The following is a 24934-nucleotide window of genomic DNA, read 5'->3' on the forward strand; positions in this document are numbered from 1 at the left end:
TTCTCTCCACCACCAGAGACTACAAGCACGTCTTCGAACGGCTCCAGCTACAGGCACGTCTCTGACGGCTCCCGCTATATCACTGCAAGTGAGCGGTTCCGAGCGTTCAGTTCACCAATACATTCTGCTTTATTTCATCCCTTCGGTGCCGCAGTCAAGCGGCGTGGGCAGCCGGCGCCCAACATTTTCAAAGGAAATACCGAATAATTGCAATCAGCAGAGGCTGGGGTAAGCACAATACGAGACTGTCAAAATAGCGTTCCATGCTTAAATGTCATTGTGCTGTGCACGGAATTGTGCTAATTAAAATCACCCGTAAAAAGCCTTTTCTAAAATACGGAATAAGTATTGGGAGCAGATATTATAAAGTGGACAAAACAAAGGTGAACTGTTTATATTCACACCACGGATGGACTTTTAAATCCATAAAATCATCTTATGAGCCTATACGTCTAATTAACCCACATGTGGAGCTCCCAGCAAGGAGCCTTTTTTTAATTACAAGTGCTATATTACCATCTGAAGCACAGGTGGTTATATCGTTTTAGGGGATTTTGTTAATATGTCCATCATTTGCTGCTACTAATAAGTATTGATGCTTGCTATACTATATATGCTGTGTTATCAAATTACAGGATACCAGGTTTTATTTTTGTGATTATCATATATATATATCTTTAATAAATTGTATAATACTTTCAATGACAGCGCTTCTTTGTTTTTTACCATTGTCCAAGTATTACAATGGATGCAGTGTGTGCGGTGTGGCCCCCCCCCCCCCCCCCCTGGACACAGGGGCCAGTGTGCACCGCACACATTGCACCCATTATAGAAACACCAATGCCTTCATGCCTATAAACCCACACTTTAGTAAATATAAACCGTAGTCACAGCAGCAACATTTTATCTACATACAGTACATTTTCTTGTATGCTTTACACATGATTTAAAATTATGGAAAATTTTCGATCATATTGAATTACATGAACTATAATGTTGCCAGTTGCCACTATCAGTGCACCTATATTTATACCTGAGGTGATAAATGCATTGACCATATTTGGATTTTTTTGGGGAAAAGACCTATGTTTGTTCATTTTTTACTAAACGTTACAATTGGCACCATTTTCAGTTTTTATATAAGCTATTATGAAGTGGCAATGTGCATAAAAGCCACTCCTAGGGGACGGAATTGCCAGTTACTCAGCAGCTTTTGGAGCAAATGCTTTAGTAGACTATCTTGGGTTGAGACAGAGTTTTCATCCTTACATATGCACATCAGTGGAGTATAGGTAACTCTGCTTAGCATATGATGCTGTATAAAAACAAATGTAACAATAAAATGGTTGGTACATTTCTAAGTTACTTGTAAAAGCCAATATGCAAATAAGCCAGTTACATTCATTTAGAGGGCTTATCCCAAATAATAAATAATAGGTCTAGTCTAATTGCATCTGAAATGTATAAAACCCAGAAATGTACATCATCATCTTCATCATTGTTTATTCGTATTGTGCCATAAAATTCCACAGCTCTGGTTAGCTGAAGTTATTGACAAACTATACAAAACCAGCGACCTGCCCTGGCTTCGCACTGGACCAAATTTGAATTTACGATGATAGACTTTTTAACCAAGGTCTTATAAGATTTCCTTGTAGATAACATTAGTCATCTTTCCTCCTGACATCAACACGAAAAGATTTTGTTTTGATATGACACGCGAAAGGGCCATGTAAAGTTGTCCATGAGAAAAACATTCTCCACCTAGGTCAACTTCAGCTGCGTTAAGTATCTGTCCCTGTGCTTTATTTATTGTCATGCCAAAACAGACTCTTACTGGGAATTGGACTCTTTTAAAATTGAATGGGAAATCTGATGGAATCAATGGGATTCTCAGTATTAAAATCGTTTCTCCAGTGCCACAGCCAGTTAAAAAAAAAGTAGCTTCAAACAAAAATTCTTCAAAGTTTTTATTTGCAAAACAATAATTTTTCACATAAATGAAATAGGAATGGAAATAAGGGGAAAACTTACATTTTGTATCAGTAAACAGTGCTTACATCAATTTTTCTGGAGCAACCGGATAATGGGGGTCATTCCGACCCGTTCGCACGCAGGCAGTATTTACTCTGCATAGAAACAAAATAACCCACCCAAATCTACAGTAACGCTCTCTGCATATGTTATACCTGCCACACCTGCAGTGCACATGGGGGGTAATTCCAAGTTGATCGCAGCAGGATTTTTGATAGCAATTGGGCAAAACCATGTGCACTGCAGGGTAGGCAGATATAACATGTGCAGAAAGAGTTAGATTTGGGTGGGTTATTTTATTTCTGTGCAGGGTAAATACTGGCTGCTTTATTTTTACACTGCAATTTAGATTGCAGATTGAACACATCCCACCCAAATCTAACTCTCTCTGCACATGTTATATCTGCCCCCCTGCAGTGCACATGGGCCCTCATTCCGAGTTGATCGGTCGCAAGGCGAATTTAGCAGAGTTACACACGCTAAGCCGCCGCCTACTGGGAGTGAATCTTAGCTTCTTAAAATTGCGACCGATGTATTCGCAATAATGCGATTACTAACTACTTAGCAGTTTCAGAGTAGCTCCAGACTTACTCTGCCTGTGCGATCAGTTCAGTGCTTGTCGTTCCTGGTTGACGTCACAAACACACCCAGCGTTCGCCCAGGCACTCCCACCGTTTCTCCGGCCACTCCTGCGTTTTTCCCGGAAACGGTAGCGTTTTCAGCCACACGCCCCTGAAACGCCGTGTTTCCGCCCAGTAACACCCATTTCCTGTCAATCACATTACGTTCGCTGGAGCGAAGAAAAAGCCGTGAGTAAAATTACTTTCTACATAGTAAAGTTACTTGGCGCAGTCGCAGTGCGAACATTGCGCATGCGTACTAAGCGGATTTTCACTGCGATGCGATGAAAAATACCGAGCGAACAACTCGGAATGAGGGCCATGGTTTTGCCCAATTGCTAACAAAAATCCTGCTGCGATCAACTTGGAATTACCCCCATGGTTTTGCCCAACTGCTAAAAAAATTGCTGCTACGATCAGGTCTGAATTACCCCCATAACCCCAGAGTCACAGAACGTAGCATTGCATAATAGTAATATATGTTATTATTACTTGCTTCACATGCTTGAGCCCAAAGGCAGTTTGTTGATGAAAAAAGTTTTCCTAACTTCTGTACAGTAAACAACAAAAACTCTTACGCCCTGAAGGCTATAAAATACTGTACATCTACAACTGGCACCTTCCTAAATATGTTTTATTCTAAGTATTACTGTATGTTTCTGTCCAGCTATGATACAATCAAAATATTCTTACTTGTATTTGTTACAGACATTTAAATCTGTTTTAAAATGTAAAAATGATGTGGGATTGATTTACTTTACACTTATTTTCAGTATTCTTTTCTATCAACTAACAATTTAAAAAAAATCTATTTTAATAAGTGGTCGTTATTTCAATAGATGTTTGGATGCAGAATTTTAATAAACATTAATTTTAATAAACATCTGCTTGTAAGGAGAGGTGTATCAAACCTTGGAGAGAGATACAATGGAGAGAGATAAAGTACAAACTAATCAGCTCCTTTATTTTTAAAGCACAGCCTTTAAAATGTCATTTAGGAGCTGATTGGTTGGTACTTTATCTCTCTCACTACATTTGCAATTAAATACAATATTATAATGAATGAGTATTTGAAACATTTCCCAACAGAAAATAAGATATTGCCATTTTTGCAGCATTAGATCCCCTCCCCGCAGCCAAGAAACACTAGAAAATATAACGCAATATATTTTAAAAAGTGATACATGGCCTTACTAAGAATGCTGGGCTGATGGGAAGGAAACATACCCTGGTAACATACACTTATATGGCCATTTTTTCCCCCTTTCAGGTTCTGCAGATCTGTCCTAAAGACATGCGAGCGGATATCTGTGTCCACCTTAACCGCAAAGTTTTCAAGGAGCATCCGGCATTCCGCTTAGCCAGTGATGGCTGCCTGAGGGCGCTCGCCATGGAGTTCCAGACTGTGCACTGTGCCCCAGGGGATTTGATATACCATGCAGGGGAGAGCATAGACACACTCTGCTTTGTGGTGTCTGGCTCTTTGGAAGTTATCCAGGATGATGAAGTGGTTGCTATTCTGGGTAAGTCTCGTGGTTGTTTCTGTCTCTTTCTTGGATTGTTTATCACACAGAGAAGGATTAGTAAAAAGGGCAAGAGAGCAATTACCCCCAAACTACTTATGGTTCTACACAGAGGCATCACCGGCAACCTTGATATGCGTGCTCGTGGCAAAAGGGGAGTGGCCACAAATAAAGGGGCCTGGCCTCACAGGATTGTCACTCTGGGGGCGTGCCCAGCATCTCCGGAGATGCTGGGCTGTGCTGGGCTGCCCCCGGAGACTGTCTGCAGCGCTGTCGGCTCCTCTTCTATGACAGGAGCCAGGTGCTGTAGCAGACTTTCACACTGCAGCAACTGGCTCCTGTCACTGTGGAGGAGCCCACAGATTGGTGTCACCCCTTCCAGGCATCACACCTGGGTGCGGGCCGCACCCCCCGCACCCGGTTATACAGATGTGAGCCACCAATAGAGAGCTAAGGGCCATATTCAGGTTGGATTGTTGGTGCGATGTGATTGCATATTCCCAAATTTTTGGCCAGTGTGCATGTACAGGACCCATTCTGCGCATGCGTGGTCCCAGAGGACGCGATCGCATCGCATTGATGATCACACCATGAAGACCAAGGAGCTGTCCAAACAAGTCAGGGACAAAGTTGTTGAGAATTACAAGTCAGGGTTGGGTTATAAAAAAAAATATCCAAATCTTTGATGATCCCCCGGAGCACCATCAAATCCATTATCTTCAAATGGAAAGTACATGGTACCACAACAAACCTGCCAAGAGAGGGCCGGCCACCAAAACTCACAGACCGGGCATGGAGGGCATTAATCAGAGAGACAGCACAGAGACCAAGGGTAACCCTGAAGGAGCTGCAGAGTTCCAGAGCAGAGACTGGTGTATCTGCGCATGTGACCACAATAAGCCGTACACTCCATAGAGCTGGACTTTATGGAAGAGTGGCCAGAAAAAAGCCATTACTTAGTGTTGAAAATAAGAAGGCACGTTTTGAGTTTGCCAAAAGGCATGTGGATGACTCCCCAAATGTATGGAGGAAGGTGCTCTGGTCAGATGAGACTAAAATTTAGCTTTTCGGCCACCAAGGAAAACGCTGTGTCTGCGCAAACCCACACATCCCATCACCCCAAGAAAACCATTGGTCTGGGACTGGGAAACTATTTCGAGTCGAGGGAAAGATGGATGGTGCTAAATACAGGGATATTCTTGAGCAAAACCTGTTTCAGTCTGCCTGTAATTTGAGACTGGGACGGAGGTTGACCTTCCAGCAGGACAATGACCCAAAGAATACTGCTAAAGCAAAACTCAAGTGGTTTAAGGGGAAACATTTAAATGTGTTGGAATGGCCTAGTCAAAGCCCAGATCTCAATCCAATTGAGAATCTGTGGTCAGACTTGAAGATTGCTGTTCACAAGCGGTAACCATCCAACATGAAGGAGCTGGAGCAGTTTTGCCTTGAGGAATGGACAAAAATCCCAGTGGCAAGATGTGACAAGCTCATAGAGACTTATTCAAAGCGACTTGCAGCTGTAATTGCGGCAAAAGGTGACTCTACAAAGTACTGACTTTAGGGGGGTGAATAGTTATGCATGCTGAAGTTTTCTGTTATTTTGTCCTATTTGTTGTTTGCTTCACAATAATAAAAAAAATCTTGTAGGCATGTTCTGTGAATGAAATGATGCAAAGCGTCAAACAATCCATTTTAATTCAAAACAATCCATGTGAGGCAACAAAACATGAAAAATGCAAAGGGGGTGAATATTTAGCAAGGCACTGTATAACACATTTGAGCATATTTGGTATACAAATGTCAAAAATATGAGGTCAGACTAAATCTACGATCTACATCCTATGTTTCCATCTGTGTTAGTTTACATTCTCCTATACATTTAATATTTAAGAGACACAACAGACAATCTAATCATACTGTAGGCCACTATTGGTAACCAGAGGATGGCGTGCCAATATATTTGGGACATTCACAGGTATTTTCCCGGCAGTAGGGCAAAAATTGCCAGCCCTCCAATGCACTAGTAATCTGAGATTTCAAATAGACTTTGCTGGAAGATATTTATTTATCTTGACTCAAAAATCTAAATTAAATAATTTCAGAACATACAGTACCACAGCTGAGTTTATACATCAGCTCTGTAACAGGTAATATCTGTACATGCATGTATCTGCACTGACCAACAAGAAGTTGCCTATTTACAGTACTGTATATTTTTTAATGTGGTCAGCCAAAATGTATTTATATACAGTAGTATAATGTGTCCTTGTGATGTTTTTTTAAATGGAATGCAGCAGACAGGTTGACAGCCAGTTGACACTGGGGGTGATTCAGACCTGACCGCTGCTGTGCCTTTTTGCACAGCGGGTGATCAGCAATAGATTGCGGATGCGTATGCGCTGCAATGTGCACGCGCGTTGGCAAACAACAACAGGCATCACCGGTCAGTGACAGACTGGTGCGAAAAGTCCGGTCACACAGCCATTCGCATGCTGATTGACAGGAAGAGGCCATTTGAGGGTGGTAACTGACCGTTTTCTAGGAGTGCCAGGGAAAATGCAGGCATTCCCAAGCGTTTTCTGGGAGGGTGTGTGACGTCAGCTCCGGCCCCGATCAGCCTGTTCTCCTCGCACTGTAGGAGTAAGTCCTGGGCTGCGCACAGACTGCACACAGTGGTAAAAATAATTCACTGGTGAGCAAAGTGTGAACATATTTGCAGCTGTCCGCTGACTGAGGGATTTTTAGCAGCTCGGCGTACACAAGCGATCGCACACTTGCACGGCGAATATACACTCCCCTTAGGCGGCGACTATATGATTGCAGGACAACAATTTTAGCAACCCAGCCATCAGGTCTTAATCACCCCCACAGTGTATTACAGAAGGGGGAGGTGCTGACAACTGTACCATGACAAAGGTTGCTAAGGAATATTTTGTCAACTTCACCTTGGTAACGGTTGCTGAAAGAAAGTGCTGACAACTGCACCATAGCAGTAGTTGCTAAGGGACAATTCTGACAACTGGACCACGAAAATGGTTGCTAAAAGAAAATGCTGACAACAGTAATATGGCAATGAGTGCTAAGGGATAGTTCAGTTGTCAAATATTGCTGGATTACACATAAAAGGATTTCTTTGAACACTCCTCTCAAATTGTTAGAGACAGTGCTGTATTGTTAAAGGCTCTGCATGTTTTGATATTGTTGTTAATAAAAACCTTAAGCAATTTAAAACGCTTAAAATGCGGTTACATTCTAGTACTGTATCTGTTCAGTGCTGTTTTACCTGTTTTCATTGATTGTTGCTTGTTGTGTGCTGCGTCACTTGTACCCCTTTATTCTCTGATTGTGCTCAATAGTTCCAATATTACACATTTTACATTACTATTTGCCAAGAAGTTTTAATTTCTTATATTGTCACATTTTTAAATTGAATCATTTCTCCTATGTTGCGTGTGTATTTTATTTCTTACTTACTACGCAATGCTTAGGGCTACTGGCTTTTAAAAGTAATATCTACCCAACATCTTAGGTGTTTAATATGTCAGCCAAAAACAATTCAAATGGAAAGTTAGGAAAAATAGCGGTTTTGAAGATCCTGCTGCCTATGGGCCTTATTCAGAGATGGGAGCAGATGCTGCATTTGCATGCGCAGCGGACAATGGGGCAGATGTATTAACCTGGAGAAGACATAAGGAAGTAATAAAGCGGTGATAAGTGCAAGGTGATAAACACATCAGCCAGTCAGCTCCTAACTGTCAATTTGCATATTTGAGCTGATTGGCTGGTGCGTTTATCACCTTGCACTTATCACTGCTTTATCACTTCCTTATGCCTTCTCCAGGTTAATACATCTGCCCCATAGTGCGCATGCGTGACCCTTCACCATGCAATCACATGGAAGGATGCGATCGCATGGTGATTGACAGGTGAATGGCGTCCGTGGGTGGCGACGTGGCATTTGGGGGAGGTGATCGGGAAACCTGCATATGGAAACATGGCGATGGTGCCCCTGCCTCCGCAGCCAGACTATGCAGGCTGGGGTGGACCTCTATTAGATGTGTTTCGCAATTAAATTGTGAACTCATGGCAGGACTGCACCACACATGCTGGGATGCCTTGCCAATGTGCTGGGTGGCCCCCAGCATGTGAGTATATGATCGAAGATTTTGCTGAGAGAACAAAATCTGTAACCAACTCTGAATAGCTTCCTACAGTATGTCGTTCAGCTGAGCCATTCTTCATAACCATCTCTCTGGTGCATCCATCAGCATCTTCCTTTCCTTATTACACCGGAATTTGATGGTCTTGGCTTAGTTGTAGGTGTAAGCCAAAATTTTAATAATATTATATTTACAAATGTTTAGGTAAAAGCTAAGCTAGTAATATTGACGGTATACACCTAGAAATAGAAATAGAGCACATGTAAACAGATGTTCTTCTGTGCCAGAACAGGCAGATGAATGGGCCGGAGATGCATTGTGACAGCAGGTATATGGAGACATATATTTTATAGTTGTGTGTACCAGTACATCGTTACAGACTGTTATTTTTCTACCCAAAACAATTTCCATTTGGTTACTTACAGTTAGTGATGAGCGGGTTCGGTTTCTCCGAAACCGAACCCCCCCGAACTTCACCTTTTTCACACGGGTCCGAGGCAGGTTAGAATCTTCCCGCCTTGCTCGGCTAACCCGAGCGCCCCCGAACGTCATCATCCCGCTGTAGGATTCTCGCGAGATTCGGATTCTATATAAGCAGCCGCGCGTCGCCGCCATTTTCACTCGTGCATTGGAGATGATAGGGAGAGGACGTGGCTGGCGTCCTCTCCGTTTATTGTAGAAGTTGATTGGTTTACTTTATTTCTTATTTGTGGGGAGGATTGGGGAGCAGCTGTTAGGAGGAGTGCAGTGCAGAGTTTTGCTGATAAGTGACCACCAGTTTTTATCCGTTCTCTGCCTGAAAAAAACGCTCCATACCATATCTGTGCTCAGTGTGCTGCATGATATATCTGTGCTGAGTGCTCACACTGCTTAATTGTGGGGACTGGGGAGCAGCTATAGCAGGAGTACAGTGCAGAGTTTTGCTGACAGTGACCACCAGTATACGTTGTCTGCCTGAAAAACACTCCATATCTGTGCTCACAGTGTGCTGCTTTATTGTGGGGACTGGGGACCACCAGTATAATTAATATTATATAGGAGTAGTACAGTGCAGAGTGCACTGCTGTACCTACCTCTGTGTCGTTACTCGTCATCCATTAAGTATACTATCCATCTGCATTGTATACCTGTGGTGCATTTTAGACTAGTTTAGCAGTTTGCTGACAGTGTCCACCAGTATACTATATATAGCAGTACGGTAGGCCACTGCTGTACCTACCTCTGTGTCGTCACTCGTCATCCATTAAGTATACTATCCATCTACATTGTATACCTGTGGTGCATTTTTTTAGACTAGTTTAGCAGTTTGCTGACAGTGTCCACCAGTATACTATATATAGCAGTACGGTAGGCCACTGCTGTACCTACCTCTGTGTCATCACTCATCATCCATTAAGTATACTATCCATCTACATTCTATACCTGTGGTGCATTTTAGACAGTTTTGCAGTTTGCTGACAGTATCCACCAGTATACTATATATAGCAGTACGGTAGGCCACTGCTGTGTACCTACCTCTGTGTCGTCACTCGTCATCCATTAAGTATACTATCCATCTACATTCTATACCTGTGGTGCATTTTAGACAGTTTTGCAGTTTGCTGACAGTGTCCACCAGTATACTATATATATATACTTATAGCAGTACGGTAGGCCACTGCTGTACCTACCTCTGTGTCAACACTCGTCATCCATTAAATATACTATCCATCTACATTCTATACCTGTGGTGCATTTTAGTTTTGCAGTTTGCTGACAGTGTCCACCAGTATACTATATATAGCAGTACGGTAGGCCACTGCTGTACCTACCTCTGTGTCATCACTCGTCATCCATTAAGTATACTATCCATCTACATTGTATACCTGTGGTGCATTTTTTTAGACTAGTTTAGCAGTTTGCTGACAGTGTCCACTAGTATACTATATATAGCAGTACGGTAGGCCACTGCTGTGTACCTACCTCTGTGTCGTCACTCGTCATCCATTAAGTATACTATCCATCTACATTGTATACCTGTGGTGCATTTTAGTTTTGCGCAGTAAATATAGTAGTAGGCCATTGCTATTGATACTGGCATATAATTCCACACATTAAAAAATGGAGAACAAAAATGTGGAGGTTAAAGGGAAAGATCAAGATCCACTTCCACCTCGTGCTGAAGCTGCTGCCACTAGTCATAGCCGAGACGATGAAATGCCATCAACGTCGTCTGCCAAGGCCGATGCCCAATGTCATAGCAGAGAGCATGTAAAATCCAAAACACAAAAGTTCAGTAAAATGACCCAAAAATCAAAATTAAAAGCATCTGAGGAGAAGCGTAAACTTGCCAATATGCCATTTACGACACGGAGTGGCAAGGAACGGCTGAGGCCCTGGCCTATGTTCATGGCTAGTGGTTCAGCTTCAAATGAGGATGGAAGCACTCATCCTCTTGCTAGAAAAAAGAAAAGACTTAAGCTGGCAAAAGCACAGCAAAGAACTGTGCGTTCTTCAAAATCACAAATCCCCAAGGAGAGTCCAATTGTGTCGGTTGCGATGCCTGACCTTCCCAACACTGGACGGGAAGAGCTTGCGCCTTCCACCATTTGCATGCCCCCTGCAAGTGCTGGAAGGAGCACCCGCAGTCCAGTTCCTGATAGTCAAATTGAAGATGTCACTGTTGAAGTACACCAGGATGAGGATATGGGTGTTGCTGGCGCTGGGGAGGAAATTGACAAGGAGGATTCTGATGGTGAGGTGGTTTGTTTAAGTCAGGCACCCGGGGAGACACCTGTTGTCCGTAGGAGGAATATGGCCCTTGACATGCCTGGTCAAAATACAAAAAAAAATCACCTCTTCGGTGTGGAATTATTTCAACACAAATGCGGACAACAGGTGTCAAGCTGTGTGTTGCCTTTGTCAAGCTGTAATAAGTAGGGGTAAGGACGTTAACCACCTCGGAACATCCTCCCTTATACGTCACCTGCAGCGCATTCATCATAAGTCAGTGAGATGTTCAAAAACTCTGGGTGACAGCGGAAGCAGTCCACTGACCACTAAATCCCTTCATCTTGTAACCAAGCTCCTGCAAACCACACCACCAACTCCCTCAGTGTCAATTTCCTCCTTACCCAGGAACGCCAATAGTCCTGCAGGCCATGTCACTGTCAAGTCTGACGAGTCCTCTCCTGCCTGGGATTCCTCCGATGCATCCTTGAGTATAACGCCTACTGCTGCTGAATTTGGTGGTGCAGAATTATTTAAAAAACGACAGGGGCGTGCAAGAGATGCTGTCGGTGGCCCAAAGAATTGCGTGCCACTTTCGGCATTCAGGCACCGCGTACAGAAGACTGGAGCACCACCAAACATTCCTGAACCTGCCCTGCCATCATCTGAAGCAAGAGGTGGTAACGAGGTGGAATTCAACCCTCTATATGCTTCAGAGGATGGAGGAGCAGCAAAAGGCCATTCAAGCCTACACATCTGGCCACGATATAGGCAAAGGAGGTGGAATGCACCTGACTCAAGCGCAGTGGAGAATGATTTCAACGTTGTGCAAGGTTCTGCAACCCTTTGAACTTGCCACACGTGAAGTCAGTTCAGACACTGCCAGCCTGAGTCAGGTCATTCCCCTCATCAGGCTTTTGCAGAAGAAGCTGGAGACATTGAAGGAGGAGCTAAAACAGAGCGATTCCGCTAGGCATGTGGGACTTGTGGATGGAGCCCTTAATTCGCTTAACCAGGATTCACGGGTGGTCAATCTGTTGAAATCAGAGCACTATATTTTGGCCACCGTGCTCGATCCTAGATTTAAAACCTACGTTGTATTTCTCTTTCCGGCAGACACAAGTCTGCAGAAGTTCAAAGACCTGCTGGTGAGAAAATTGTCAAGTCAAGCGGAACGTGACCCGTCACCATCTCCTCCTTCCCATTCTCCCGCAACTGGGGGTGCGAGGAAAAGGCTAAGAATTCCGAGCCCACCCGCTGGCGGTGATGCAGGGCAGTCTGGAGCGAGTGCTGACATCTGGTCCGGACTGAAGGACCTGCCAACGATTACTGACATGTCGTCTACTGTCACTGCATATGATTCTCTCACCATTGAAAGAATGGTGGAGGATTATATGAGTGACCGCATCCAAGTAGGCACGTCAGACAGTCCGTACGTATACTGGCAGGAAAAAGAGGCAATTTGGAGGCCCTTGCAGAAACTGGCTTTATTCTACCTAAGTTGCCCTCCCTCCAGTGTGTACTCCGAAAGAGTGTTTAGTGCAGCCGCTCACCTTGTCAGCAATCGGCGTACGAGGTTACTTCCAGAAAATGTGGAGAAGATGATGTTCATTAAAATGAATTATAATCAATTCCTCCGTGGAGACATTCACCAGCAGCAATTGCCTCCAGAAAGTACACGGGGACCTGAGATGGTGGATTCCAGTGGGGACGAATTAATAATCTGTGAGGAGGGGGATGTACACAGTGAAAAGGGTGAGGAATCGGAGGATGATGATGAGGTGGACATCTTGCCTCTGTAGAGACAGTTTGTGCAAGGAGAGATTGATTGCTTCTTTTTTGGTGGGGGCCCAAACCAACCAGTCATTTCAGTCACAGTCGTGTGGCAGACCCTGTCACTGAAATGATGGGTTCGTTAAAGTGTGCATGTCCTGTTTATACAACATAAGGGTGGGTGGGAGGGCCCAAGGACAATTCCATCTTGCACCTCTTTTTTCTTTAATTTTTCTTTGCATCATATGCTGTTTGGGGACAATTTTTTTGAAGGGCCATCCTGCCTGACACTGCAGTGCCACTCCTAGATGGGACAGGTGTTTGTGTCGGCCACTTGTGTCGCTTAGCTTAGTCACACAGCCACCTTGGTGCGCCTCTTTTTTTCTTTGCATCATGTGCTGTTTGGGGAGTATTTTTTTGAAGGGCCATCCTGCCTGACACTGCAGTGCCACTCCTAGATGGGCCAGGTGTTTGTGTCGGCCACTTGTGTCGCTTAGCTTAGCCATCTAGGGACCTCGGTGCAAATTTTAGGACTAAAAATAATATTGTGAGGTGTGAGGTGTTCAGAATAGACTGGAAATGAGTGGAAATTATGGTTATTGAGGTTAATAATACTATGGGATCAAAATGACACCCAAATTCTATGATTTAAGCTGTTGTTTAGGGTATTTTGAAAAAAACACCCGAATCCAAAACACACCCGAATCCGACAAAAAAATTTCCGGTGAGGTTTTGCCAAAACGCGTCCGAATCCAAAACACGGCCGCGGAACCGAACCCAAAACCAAAACACAAAACGCGAAAAATTTCCGGTGCACATCACTACTTACAGTACAATCACTAGCAGATTGCATCTTTTATGCTGCCCAGAGCCGGCCCTAGGCATAGGCAATCTAGACAAATGCCTAGAGGCACTATCAGCTTCTGCTGATTAAAATGATATGCAGCATGCCTATATACTGTGTGTTACTGCAGCTGTATCTGCATATGAAGTGCTTTGTTACAGTGTATTCCTGGAAATCACTGTAACGTAGCATTTCGTATGCAGATACAACCACAGTCGCACACAGAATATAGGCATGCTGCTTGTGCATCCTAGTCACATAGCAATGCAAATAAGACGCATTTTCGGCAAAAAAGGTGCCCAATGTTAGTAGAGCTGGACTAGAGCTGCCAACTGATTCACGCCAGGCATCTCCTGCTTCGTGGCGTATTAAGGCAAGATGTATGAGTACACATCTGTATCCAAGCACAGGCAGAGGTCATATTCGGCATATATGTAAGGGACATTATGTGTGTCATGTGTATAAATACATTAATAATGTGCAGCATATGTGTAAGGTGCACTATGTGTGTCATCATGTGTATAAGGGCATTAATAATGTGTGGCATATGTGTAAGGGACATTATGTGTGTCATTATGTTTATAAGGGCATTAACAATGTGCTGCATATGTGTAAGGTACATTATGTGTGTAAGGGCATTAATAAAGGTTGGCATAATGTGCAAGGCGCATTATGTTTATAAGGACAATAATGTGTGTCATATGTGTAAGGGGCATTACTGTGTGGTATTATGTGTATAAAGTGCTCTACTATGGGGCGTACCATATAGAAAGGCCACTGCTGTGTGGTGTAATGTGACTAAAGAGCAATGTGGTGTGGTGTAATGTGAATAAGGAGCAATTCAGTGTGATGTAATGTGAATAAGGGGCACTACTATGAGGAGTAACGTATATAAGGTAAAGTGTGATGTGTGATGTAACGTGAATAAGGCACACTAGCGCATGATATAATGTGAATAAAGTTGCAATACTGTGTACTTTTGTGTGGCCATGCTCTTCCCGGCAAGAACACGCACCTTTTTGGGCTGTGCTACGAATGTGCGCACTGTTCCTATTTAAAATATAGGGGATAGGAGCACAAACATGAGGACTGCTATGGGTGAGGGGTGATGGTGCGGGGAAAACAGTGCAGGTTCAGAGTTGGAATTTCACGGCGGTGAAAATAGCACCAGCCAAAATCTTGCCTAGGGCATCATATTGGTTAGGGCCGGCTCTGATGCTGCCCATACACCTAATGATTTATTGTCAGATCTGGATGGTTGGAATGAAAACCTGGTAATGAATGAGCGCAAATGTCAGTTGGCCATTTGCTCCTAAATGCCGTAAAACTGACAAAAATGGACGTGGATTTAACCAATTTGCGTGATTGATCATTTTTGTCTGTTTTCCAGTGTTTGGGAGCAAATGGTCAATTTTCATTTGCTCTCATCCATTACCAGATTTTCATTCCAACCAGCCAGATTTGACACTAAGGGGGAGATTTCAATGTTTGAAAAGTCGGTTGGGTGTCTGTTTTTTTCTGTCTACTAGACATTTTCAAACATTTGAATCTCCCCCTAACTCTGCAGGTGTATGGCCATCTTAAGTCTAAAGAAAAAAAAAGTGTATCTCTTCATCTGGAGTGTTGTATGCAGATCTTTACATGTTCCCCAGACCCACACAATGTCAGTGGTAGTGAAATTACTGGCATGGATATGTTTTTGCAGTAGGAATTACAGAACTGCAGAAGTTGAACATATACAGTATATATATATATATATATATATATATATACAGAAGACCAATTAGTGTGCCGGTATTAGTTGGTATGACATACATTTGCACTGTGTGAGCAGAGGGACGACAGACAGTGGCAGCCGGCGCTGAGACCAAGTGCTAGCCCTCGGCACTGATCAAAAAGTGGTAGCGAAATTTAAATTTGACAACACTTACAAGCTAGTCACACCTCACGGACCAAAGGTTATTGGTCCTCATTCTAGTGCGGTCGCACCTGCGCCCATCGTTGCAAAGGACTGATGTTCAGTACTTTGCGCATAGGCAGGAATGGGTTCTGCGACATAGGAAGCAGGACGGCAGCAGACTGTCAGTGATTGACAGTGCTGCCATCAGGGGGACAGTGAGAGTTTCCGATTGTGAAAACGAAGGCGTGTTGCAGTTGTTTAGGGGGTGGGAAGAGTCACAAATCTGGGCACTGCAACATTTCAAATTCGGCGCCAGGTGAAAGCTAATTGGAGCTAGCGGACCGACAGCCAATTAGGAGGGGCCACTCTTGATTGGCTGCCTGTCTGCAAATTCCAATTTGCTCAGAGCCGGCGCCGAATTTGAAATGTTACAGGGCCCAGAGTTGTCTCACTCTCTTCGAGTGCATGGCTGCCTGTTGGTGCATCAGTTACATGTAGCTGGAGACATTAGCGCTAATTCACACAGTTGCCATCCAGGCCCTCTTTTCTGCCCGGGCCCGGGACAGCACGCGCAACAGTCCCCCCTTGATGGTAGCCTTACTTGGAAGCATACTCAGTAAAATGCAAGGCTGGGCACATTTCCTGTTATTATGGTAGATAAATTATTGCTTATTATTGCTTATACACCTCTATGGGAGGCGTGCTGGATTTGAAATGCCCCTGCTGTCACCACTTTGTCTGTGCTGGGTGTTCTCTAGTTTTCCCAATGCGTGTACCGAGATCCTTGCAGAGGAAGCTGGATCCTCCGCCACTCATTGGTTTATTTGTTTTCTGTATTCTGGATGTGGGGCCTGGAGAAGGGATGTCTTGAGAGGGAGAATATAAAGGTAGAAAAATAATGTATGTATTTGTGGATGGTATGTGTTTGTGTAGATGGTGTGTGTGTGTGTGTGTGTGTGTGTGTGTCTGCAGTGAGCAGGATTGTGTTTTTCACTATCAGCTAAGAGGAACATAGTTGAATGGTAATGCATTAAGTAGATATCATAAAATAGCTAGAAAGGTGATAGTGACCCGTCACCCTCTGCTTCTGCCTGTCACCCTCTGCTCATCATCGTCTGCCTCTCCCTAGTAGTCTCTGCCTTTCATCCTCTGATCATCACCCTCTGCCTCTCCTTGTCACCTTCTGCCTCTCCCTGTCACACAATGCCCCACTAATTGATGCCCCACCCCTGCTGTAGCTCCACCCACATTATCCACGGCTCCACCACCCTCCCAGAGACTCATATTTTTGGACCCGCAGCTTTACATGTAATGTGTATGGATTGCGGGTGCAAGCATATGCATACACTTGATCTCCCATGATTCGCATGCCAAGATGCACAACGTTAGATAAGGACACATCTGTGTGCCTGCATTTCTGCTGCCAATCACTGTAAGCACCCCAAAATGGTCCATGACTGTCAATCACTTTGCAGAGAACGCCTCACTGAGCAGCATCGCTAAGATACCTTGGCACACCACAGTGCGACAGAAACGCATCCGCAGTTGGGCAATAATCACTCTACTCCATAACTATAGGCATTGTGTACACCTCTGAATCAGGCCCTATGTGTCCTGTTTTAGCTCATACTAAACATTGGGGGTTATTCCGAGTTGTTCGCTCGTTGCCGATTTTTGCAACGGAGCGATTAAGGCAAAAATGCGCATGCGCATGGTACGCAGCACGCATGCGCTAAGTATTTTAGCACAAAACTTAGTAGATTTACTCACGTCCGAACGAAGAATTTTCATAGCTGAAGTGATCGGAGTGTGATTGACAGGAAGTGGGTGTTTCTGGGCGGAAACTGACCGTTTTCTGGGAGTGTGCGGAAAAACGCAGGCGTGCCAGGATAAAACGCAGGAGTGTCTGGAGAAACGGGGGAGGGGCTGGTCAAACGCAGGGCGTGTTTGTGACGTCAAACCAGGAACGAAACGGGCTGAGCTGATCGCAGTGTAGGAGTAAGTCTCGAGCTACTCAGAAACTGCTAAGAACTATTTATTTGCAATTCTGCTAATCTTTCGTTCGCAATTCTGCTAAGCTAAGATACACTCCCAGAGGGCGGCGGCCTAGCGTGTGCAATGATGCTAAAATCTGCTAGCGAGCGAACAACTCGGAATGAGGGCCATTATTCCTTGTATAAAGGGGAAGGTGTGAAAGGGCCAAGGCCTGGCTTCAGTTTCCTTTAAGGACAAATTTTTTTTTTTCCTGCATTTGCACGGCTGCATCTAGGCAACATTTGGCCCAGTTGCACGCTAAAGAAGAAGTTAGGTTTGTACCGCTCAGCAGGGCCGTAGAGAGCTTTCCTAAAAAGGAAAGGAGCAGTGGCTTAACTACAGCCCCTGCAGCCACTGAGGAGGCTTGGAGGCGCAGGGCTGCGGGGCACAGCCACTGATTCAATGCCAATTTACATTCAGACTAGCCGTCCACATGTCAGTATGCTAAATGTCCCTCCCAAAATGGCCGCCGCCATGGAGGAGACAGATGCTAGAGGTCATACTTGACCTATAGCGTCTGACAGAGCCAGGAAAGTGCCGGAACCTGGGAGCGCATATGGCAATGAGCATGAAAACCCCTTGGCAACGTGCATTACACACTCAGCACATGAAACCCCTGGCAACATGCATTACACCCTGGCAATGAGCATGATACCCAGCACAGCCTTACACCCCTGGCAAAGGCATGGAACCATGAGCATGAAACCCCTGGCAATGTGCAGGTAATTTAAAAGTGATTAGAAACCTTACTGTGGGGCATAATGTGTAATGGGCATTGCGGTGTGTGGCATAATGTATCACGGACATTATGGTGTGTGGCACAATGTATAACGGGCATTGCAGTGTGTGGCATAATGTGTCATAGGCAATACTGTGTGTGGTATACTGTATCACGGCATTGCGGTATGTAGTGTAATGTATCAGGGGCATTGTGGTGTGTGGCAAAATGTATAGGCATTGCAGTGTCTGGCATAATGTGTCACAGGCATTATGGTGTGTGGCATAATGTGTCAGGGGCATTACGGTGCGTGGCATATTGTGTTATGGGCATTACAGTGTGTGGCATAATGTTTAAGAGCCATTGCGGTGTGTGCCATAAAGAGAACGGAGGACATTTTATATGGCTGTAGTGACATAAAATTCTGAATAGCAGGCTGAATGAAGCAGCTGTGATAAGTGGAGGTATCCATGGTAACAGTGGGCCTATGAGTTGACTGAGGAATCTAGTGATGGGAGGGGCTTAGCCCTTATAAGGAGAGGACTGAATAGGTTCTCCCTCTTTTCCTCAGAGAAAATTGAACAGTGAAGTGCTCTGCGTTTTGTTTTGTACTGAACTGCATATTATTTGTGAATTGTGGTATTTTTCTTCTTATTTCTTTTCAATCTTTACTAATCTTTATCCTTTCACCCCCCCCTTTTTGTTCTTTGACTCTTTCTTATCTATCTTTTCTATCTTCTAACATGCCGAGTCCCAGTCGTGCTGTGCGTCCTCCTGTCCGTTTGATTGAAAGCGGGGAATGGGACGCTGCTGTTTTAGAGTTAGGGAGGGGACAGCAGCTGTCAGCACAAGTACGGAGTCAGGCTAGGAATAATGTTGGTAATACCGCCGCCAGGGGTCGGGCTCGACCGCCTGAGAGGCCTTTGGCAGGCGAAGCTGCGTCACGCAGAGGCCGGGTCAGCAGCGCGTCTGTGTCACGAGCTGTTGGTTCAACTCGAGCGGTGGGAATCGATTCTACGGAACCAGTTACCGTTAATACAATGTCGCGAAGTGTCGGTGCTATGGTGGAGTCGCGGAGCAGGGTGTTGAGGAGAATAGTAACATCCCGGGGATCCCGGGGAGTTACCTCAGGAGTGCGTGTGCCGGAGGTACGCCGCGGTCGCCCCGTGGGCCCGCGGGGGTCCGTGGCTGCCAGAGGTGGTCGGCGCAGTACTGTTCTTTTTAGAGGTGAGCAAAATGAAAGAGTAACAAGGTTACAAGTGTTGGTGCAAGGAGAGGGAGCACCTAACAGAGTAATTAACAGGGGTCCGGTTAGTTCAAAAGATAACGGGGTTGACACGGTTGTAGCGAGCCAGCGCGCGGGTACATCGGGTATGAGAAATGCTGGAAGGCAGCAAGGAAGGCCCGCCACTGGTGATATTAGGGGTAAAAAAGGGGCCCCTGAGGTACATAGTATGAGGGACACAGTGCCGGGGAGGACATACGCTGATGCGGTGCGTTTGAAAGGAATTTTTGGGGGGAACAGAATCCCTCCGGTTTGCAGGGGAATGGCGTTTGTGATTTAGGGGCTGCTGTTTCACAGGCCAGAACGGGTGGAAGTAATAGGGGCAATATGAATACTAATGAGTTTCTGGTAGATGTTTCTCCTTGCATTTCTCCAGCGGAGTCCTTTGCAGCCCCTGAAGTACAGGAGGATTCTGGGGAATCGGCAGCTGTGGTAGAGTCTGCCCTGGACGAGGGAGTTCTTTATGGTGAGTCGGATGTGCACCCTGCAGCATGTCAAAATTATGCAGTGGTTAGCTCAGGTAATATGGGCGCAGTTAAGGAAAAACCATGCAAGAAAAAAGCGTCACAAAAACGTAAGCATAGGCGCAGAAGTCATAGGGATTCATCCACTTCTTCCTCCGAGTCCTCATCTTCATTTGATAGCAGGTGCAGTGGTTGCAAAGAAAGACATAAAAGGAGGTGCAGACACAGTAGCTCCAGCATGTCCTCGGAGGAGGGTCCCCAGGATTCTTTGCAATGTGCTAATAATGCGGTGTTGAGAGGGATACGGCCCAGAATTAGGGAGCGGATTAGACAGGGCAAATTTGTGAATATGTTTGCTTTAACTAGTAAAGTGAAAAAAGCATTAGAGGTGGCTAGAAAGAAATCAGGTATAGGTGAGGAGGCTTATAAGTCTTACTTTAATTGGCAGAAGGGCATGCTTATCTTTGCAGCTTGTTATTTAAAATCTAGGCCTCAGGAGCACATGAATATAATTAAATATATGTATTTGCTCCACGAATTGGCCCGATCTGGGCGCGGAACAGCATGGAGGTCCTATGATGAGGAGTTTCGTAGAAAACAGAATGGCAAGGAAATCATAGATTTTGGTAAAAAAAGATGTGGAGATTTTTGTAGATGTTACCCAACCTCTTAAAAGTGGTTTAGAGGGTCTGGCTGAGAAGCGAGGTAATTCCAGTAACAGATGGATGGTGGGTAAGAATTGTTCAGGCAAATGTTATGCCTTCAATAATAGTCAATGTACCCTAGGGTTCAGGTGTCGTTTTCGGCATGTTTGTATCCGCTGTGAGGGAACCCACCCCATTAAAAACTGCCAGCAAACGGCCAGTGGGAGAGGCAGTGCCAGATTAAGGTCCACATGGGCCTGGAGCTGAAATTTCTGAAGGGCCTATTTTGTGCTGCCGCAGGGGGTGTGACTAGTGATGTGGGGGACATGACCAGTGCTGTGGGGATGTGGTCTGAAAAGGGGGTGTGGTCTGAGTTATGGACTGTGGCTAGTACCTTTCTACAGTCACCTCAATTGCCTTAAATCAACAGTGTAATGTGAGTCTATAAAAGTAAATGCCGATTGTTAACGTGACTGAAAATGAAATATGTCAGATACAGTAATGAGTACAACATATGTATGTTTATAACATTTTACAATTTAAATGCAAACAGTAATAACAAATCTATGACATCATACTGCATTAAACAAATAAAATAAAACTTGGTCATAAAAGTGGTAAAAAATAGATCTTTTAATCTCAAAAAATTTCAGCCATCTTAAGCAATGAATATAGGGTCCAGGTATGTTTAATGGCATACAAAGCGCTTAACCTGCATTTACAGTATTCTAGGGTTGAGCCATTCACCCGAAAAAGATCACAGCAGTTTCCTGAAGTACTGTAAATTGCAGTAGTGAGGACAGCAGCTTTAACTCATCGGCAGCTGTGAGTGCTGGTCATACAGGGTAACAAAATAGAAAGCTGCGTGAACATACCAGTCAAGTGTTCTTTCTATTCTATGGAGTCCCTTTTGTGGCAAGTAGGAAAAACCCCTTCTTACCATTGTTCCTGAACTACTGTATTGGCGTTTGCGTCGATCATGTGTAGCTGGACTGCAGAATATGTGGACTGGGCGTTGCAGCAGTTCTATGTAGTTGGCGCGCTATATGCACACTTACTTGTTTCAAACAAACTACGTAAGTGTCTGGTGGCAGCAGCAGCTTAAGTTGAGGTGGTTGCAGAAAGGAGGACAGCCTAGTCCTCAGTGTTCAGGCCACTGGTAAGTCTGGGCTGCGCCCCCCTTTCCCTGTAGATAGTGGTTACCTTGCATAAAGACAATTACATTGTGATGTTTTTAAGTGAGGGTATTAAATGAAGGTGCCAGCATCTGATGCACTTATTCTGTGATTCCAGGGTGTATTCTCTTTAAATGTAACATTGCGGTCAGCACTGTCTCAAGGGGATCTGGTCTTTAGGTCGACAGTAAGTAGGTTGACCAGTATTGGTCGACAGTAAGTAGGTCAACATGGTATCTAGGTCGGCAGGGACTCTAGGTCGACATGACAAAAGGTCACCATGAGTTTTTCAGATTTTTTTTCTTAATTTTTTAAAACTTTTTCATACTTTACGATCCACGTGGCCTACAATTGGGAACGGTAACCTGTTCCGAGCACAGTGGTAGCGGAGTGAGGCACCTTGCCCGAAACATGGCGAGCGAAGAGAGCCATGCTAGGGGACATGGTGCACTAATTGGGGTTCCCGGTCACTGTACAGAGAAAATCACACAAAAAAAGTAAAAAAACTCATGTCGACCTAGTACACGTCGACCTAGAGTCCCTGTTGACCTGGAAACCATGTCGACCAATAGTGGTCGACCTAGACACAGTCGACCTAAATCTAATCTACCTAACATACCACACCCGTCTCAAAACTCAAAAGGTAAATATTGCTGCCTGTACTACACTAACTCACCCAACACAGAGCATCAGTGACCACTACATAATACAGAGGGCTTCACTGACGCAATATAATACAGAGAGCATCTATGACGCCATATAGTACAGAGAGAATCAGTGACGACATATACCGAAAGCGTCAGTGACGCCATATAATACAGAGAGCACCAGTGACTACCATATAATACAGAGAGCATCAGTGATGCTATATAATAGAGAGAGCATCTGTGACACCACATAATACAGAGAGCGTCAGTGACGCCATATAATACAGAGAGCACCAGTGACGCCATATAATACCGAGAGCATCCGTGATGCTATATAATACAGAGAGCATCTGTGACACCACATAATACAGAGAGCGTCAGTGACGCCATAAAATACAGAGAGCACCAGTGATGCCATATAATACCGAGAGCATCAGTGATGCTATATAATACAGAGAGCATCTGTGACGCCACATAATACAGAGAGCGTCAGTGACGCCACATAATACAGAGAGCATCAGTGACGCAATATAATTCAGAGAGCATCTATGACGCCATATTGTACAGAGAGAATCAGTGACGCCATATACCGAAAGCGTCAGTGACGCCATATAATACAGAGAGAATCAGTGACGCCATATAATACAGAGAGAATCAGTAACGCCATATAATACAGAGAGAATCAGTGACGCCATATAATACAGAGAGCGCCAGTGACGCCATATAATACAGAGAGCGCCAGTGACGCCATATAATACAGAGAGAATCAGTGACGCCATATAATACAGAGAGAATCAGTAACGCCATATAATACAGAGAGAATCAGTGATGCCATATAATACAGAGAGTGCCAGTGACGCCATATAATACAGAGAGCATTAGTGACGCCATATAATACAGAGAGCGTCAGTGATGCCATATAATACAGAGAGCGTCAGTGACGCCATATAATACAGAGAGCGTCAATGACGCCATATAATAGAGAGTGCCAGTGACGCCATATAATACAGAGAGAATCAGTAACGCCATATAATACAGAGAGAATCAGTGACGCCATATAATACAGAGAGAGACAGTGACGCCATATAATACAGAGAGAATCAGTGACGCCATATAATACAGAGAGAATCAGTAACGCCATATAATACAGAGAGAATCAGTGACGCCATATAATACAGAGAGCGCCAGTGACGCCATATAATACAGAGAGAATCAGTGACGCCATATAATACAGAGAGAATCAGTGATGCTATATAATACAGAGAGCGCCAGTGACGCCATATAATACAGAGAGAATCAGTGACGCCATATAATACAGAGAGAATCAGTAACGCCATATAATACAGAGAGAATCAGTGATGCCATATAATACAGAGAGCGCCAGTGACGCCATATAATACAGAGAGCATTAGTGACGCCATATAATACAGAGAGCGTCAGTGATGCCATATAATACAGAGAGCGTCAGTGACGCCATATAATACAGAGAGCGTCAATGACGCCATATAATAGAGAGTGCCAGTGACGCCATATAATACAGAGAGTGCCAGTGACGCCATATAATACAGAGAGTGCCAGTGACGCCATATAATACAGAGAGCGCCAGTGACGCCATATAATACAGAGAGCGTCAGTGATGCCATATAATACAGAGAGCGTCAGTGACGCCATATAATACAGAGAGCGTCAATGACGCCATATAATAGAGAGTGCCAGTGACGCCATATAATACAGAGAGCGCCAGTGACGCCATATAATACAGAGAGCGCCAGTGACGCCATATAATACAGAGAGCGCCAGTGACGCCATATAATACAGAGAGCGTCAGTGATGCATATAATACAGAGAGCATTAGTGACGCCATATAATACAGAGAGCGTCAGTGACGCCATAAAATACAGAGAGCGTCAGTGACGCCATATAATACAGAGAGCGTCAGTGACGCCATATAATACAGAGAGCGTCAGTGACGCCATATAATACAGAGAGCGTCAGTGACGCCATATAATACAGAGAGCGCCAGTGACGCCATATAATACAGAGAGAATCAGTGACGCCATATAATACAGAGAGAATCAGTAACGCCATATAGTAGAGAGAATCAGTGACGCCATATAATACAGAGAGCGCCAGTGACGCCATATAATACAGAGAGAATCAGTGACGCCATATAATACAGAGAGAATCAGTGACGCCATATAATACAGAGAGCGCCAGTGACGCCATATAATACAGAGAGAATCAGTGACGCCATATAATACTGAGAGCGTCAGTGATGCCATATAATACCGGGAGCGTCAGTGATGCCATATAATACCGGGAGCGTCTAACTATAACTAACTAACCCCATTATTCCCAATAGCATTTCCCTTATTATACTTCTCCCTCCACCCCCACTCAG

At 44.5% G+C, this 24934-nt stretch overlaps 1 protein-coding gene across 1 annotated transcript in view; it reads left to right on the plus strand.

Annotated features, from left to right (window-relative positions):
- KCNH1 (potassium voltage-gated channel subfamily H member 1) overlaps positions 1–24934 on the plus strand; it is a 966177-nt gene that overhangs the window by 433423 nt on the left and 507820 nt on the right. The window contains exon 9 of the mRNA XM_063918272.1: positions 3925–4177. Within this exon, the coding sequence (XP_063774342.1) occupies positions 3925–4177 (253 nt within the window). The remainder of the gene's footprint in view (positions 1–3924; positions 4178–24934) is intronic.

Source organism: Pseudophryne corroboree, chromosome 4, assembly GCF_028390025.1.
Source record: "Pseudophryne corroboree isolate aPseCor3 chromosome 4, aPseCor3.hap2, whole genome shotgun sequence".
NCBI classification, from domain to species: Eukaryota; Metazoa; Chordata; class Amphibia; order Anura; family Myobatrachidae; genus Pseudophryne; species Pseudophryne corroboree.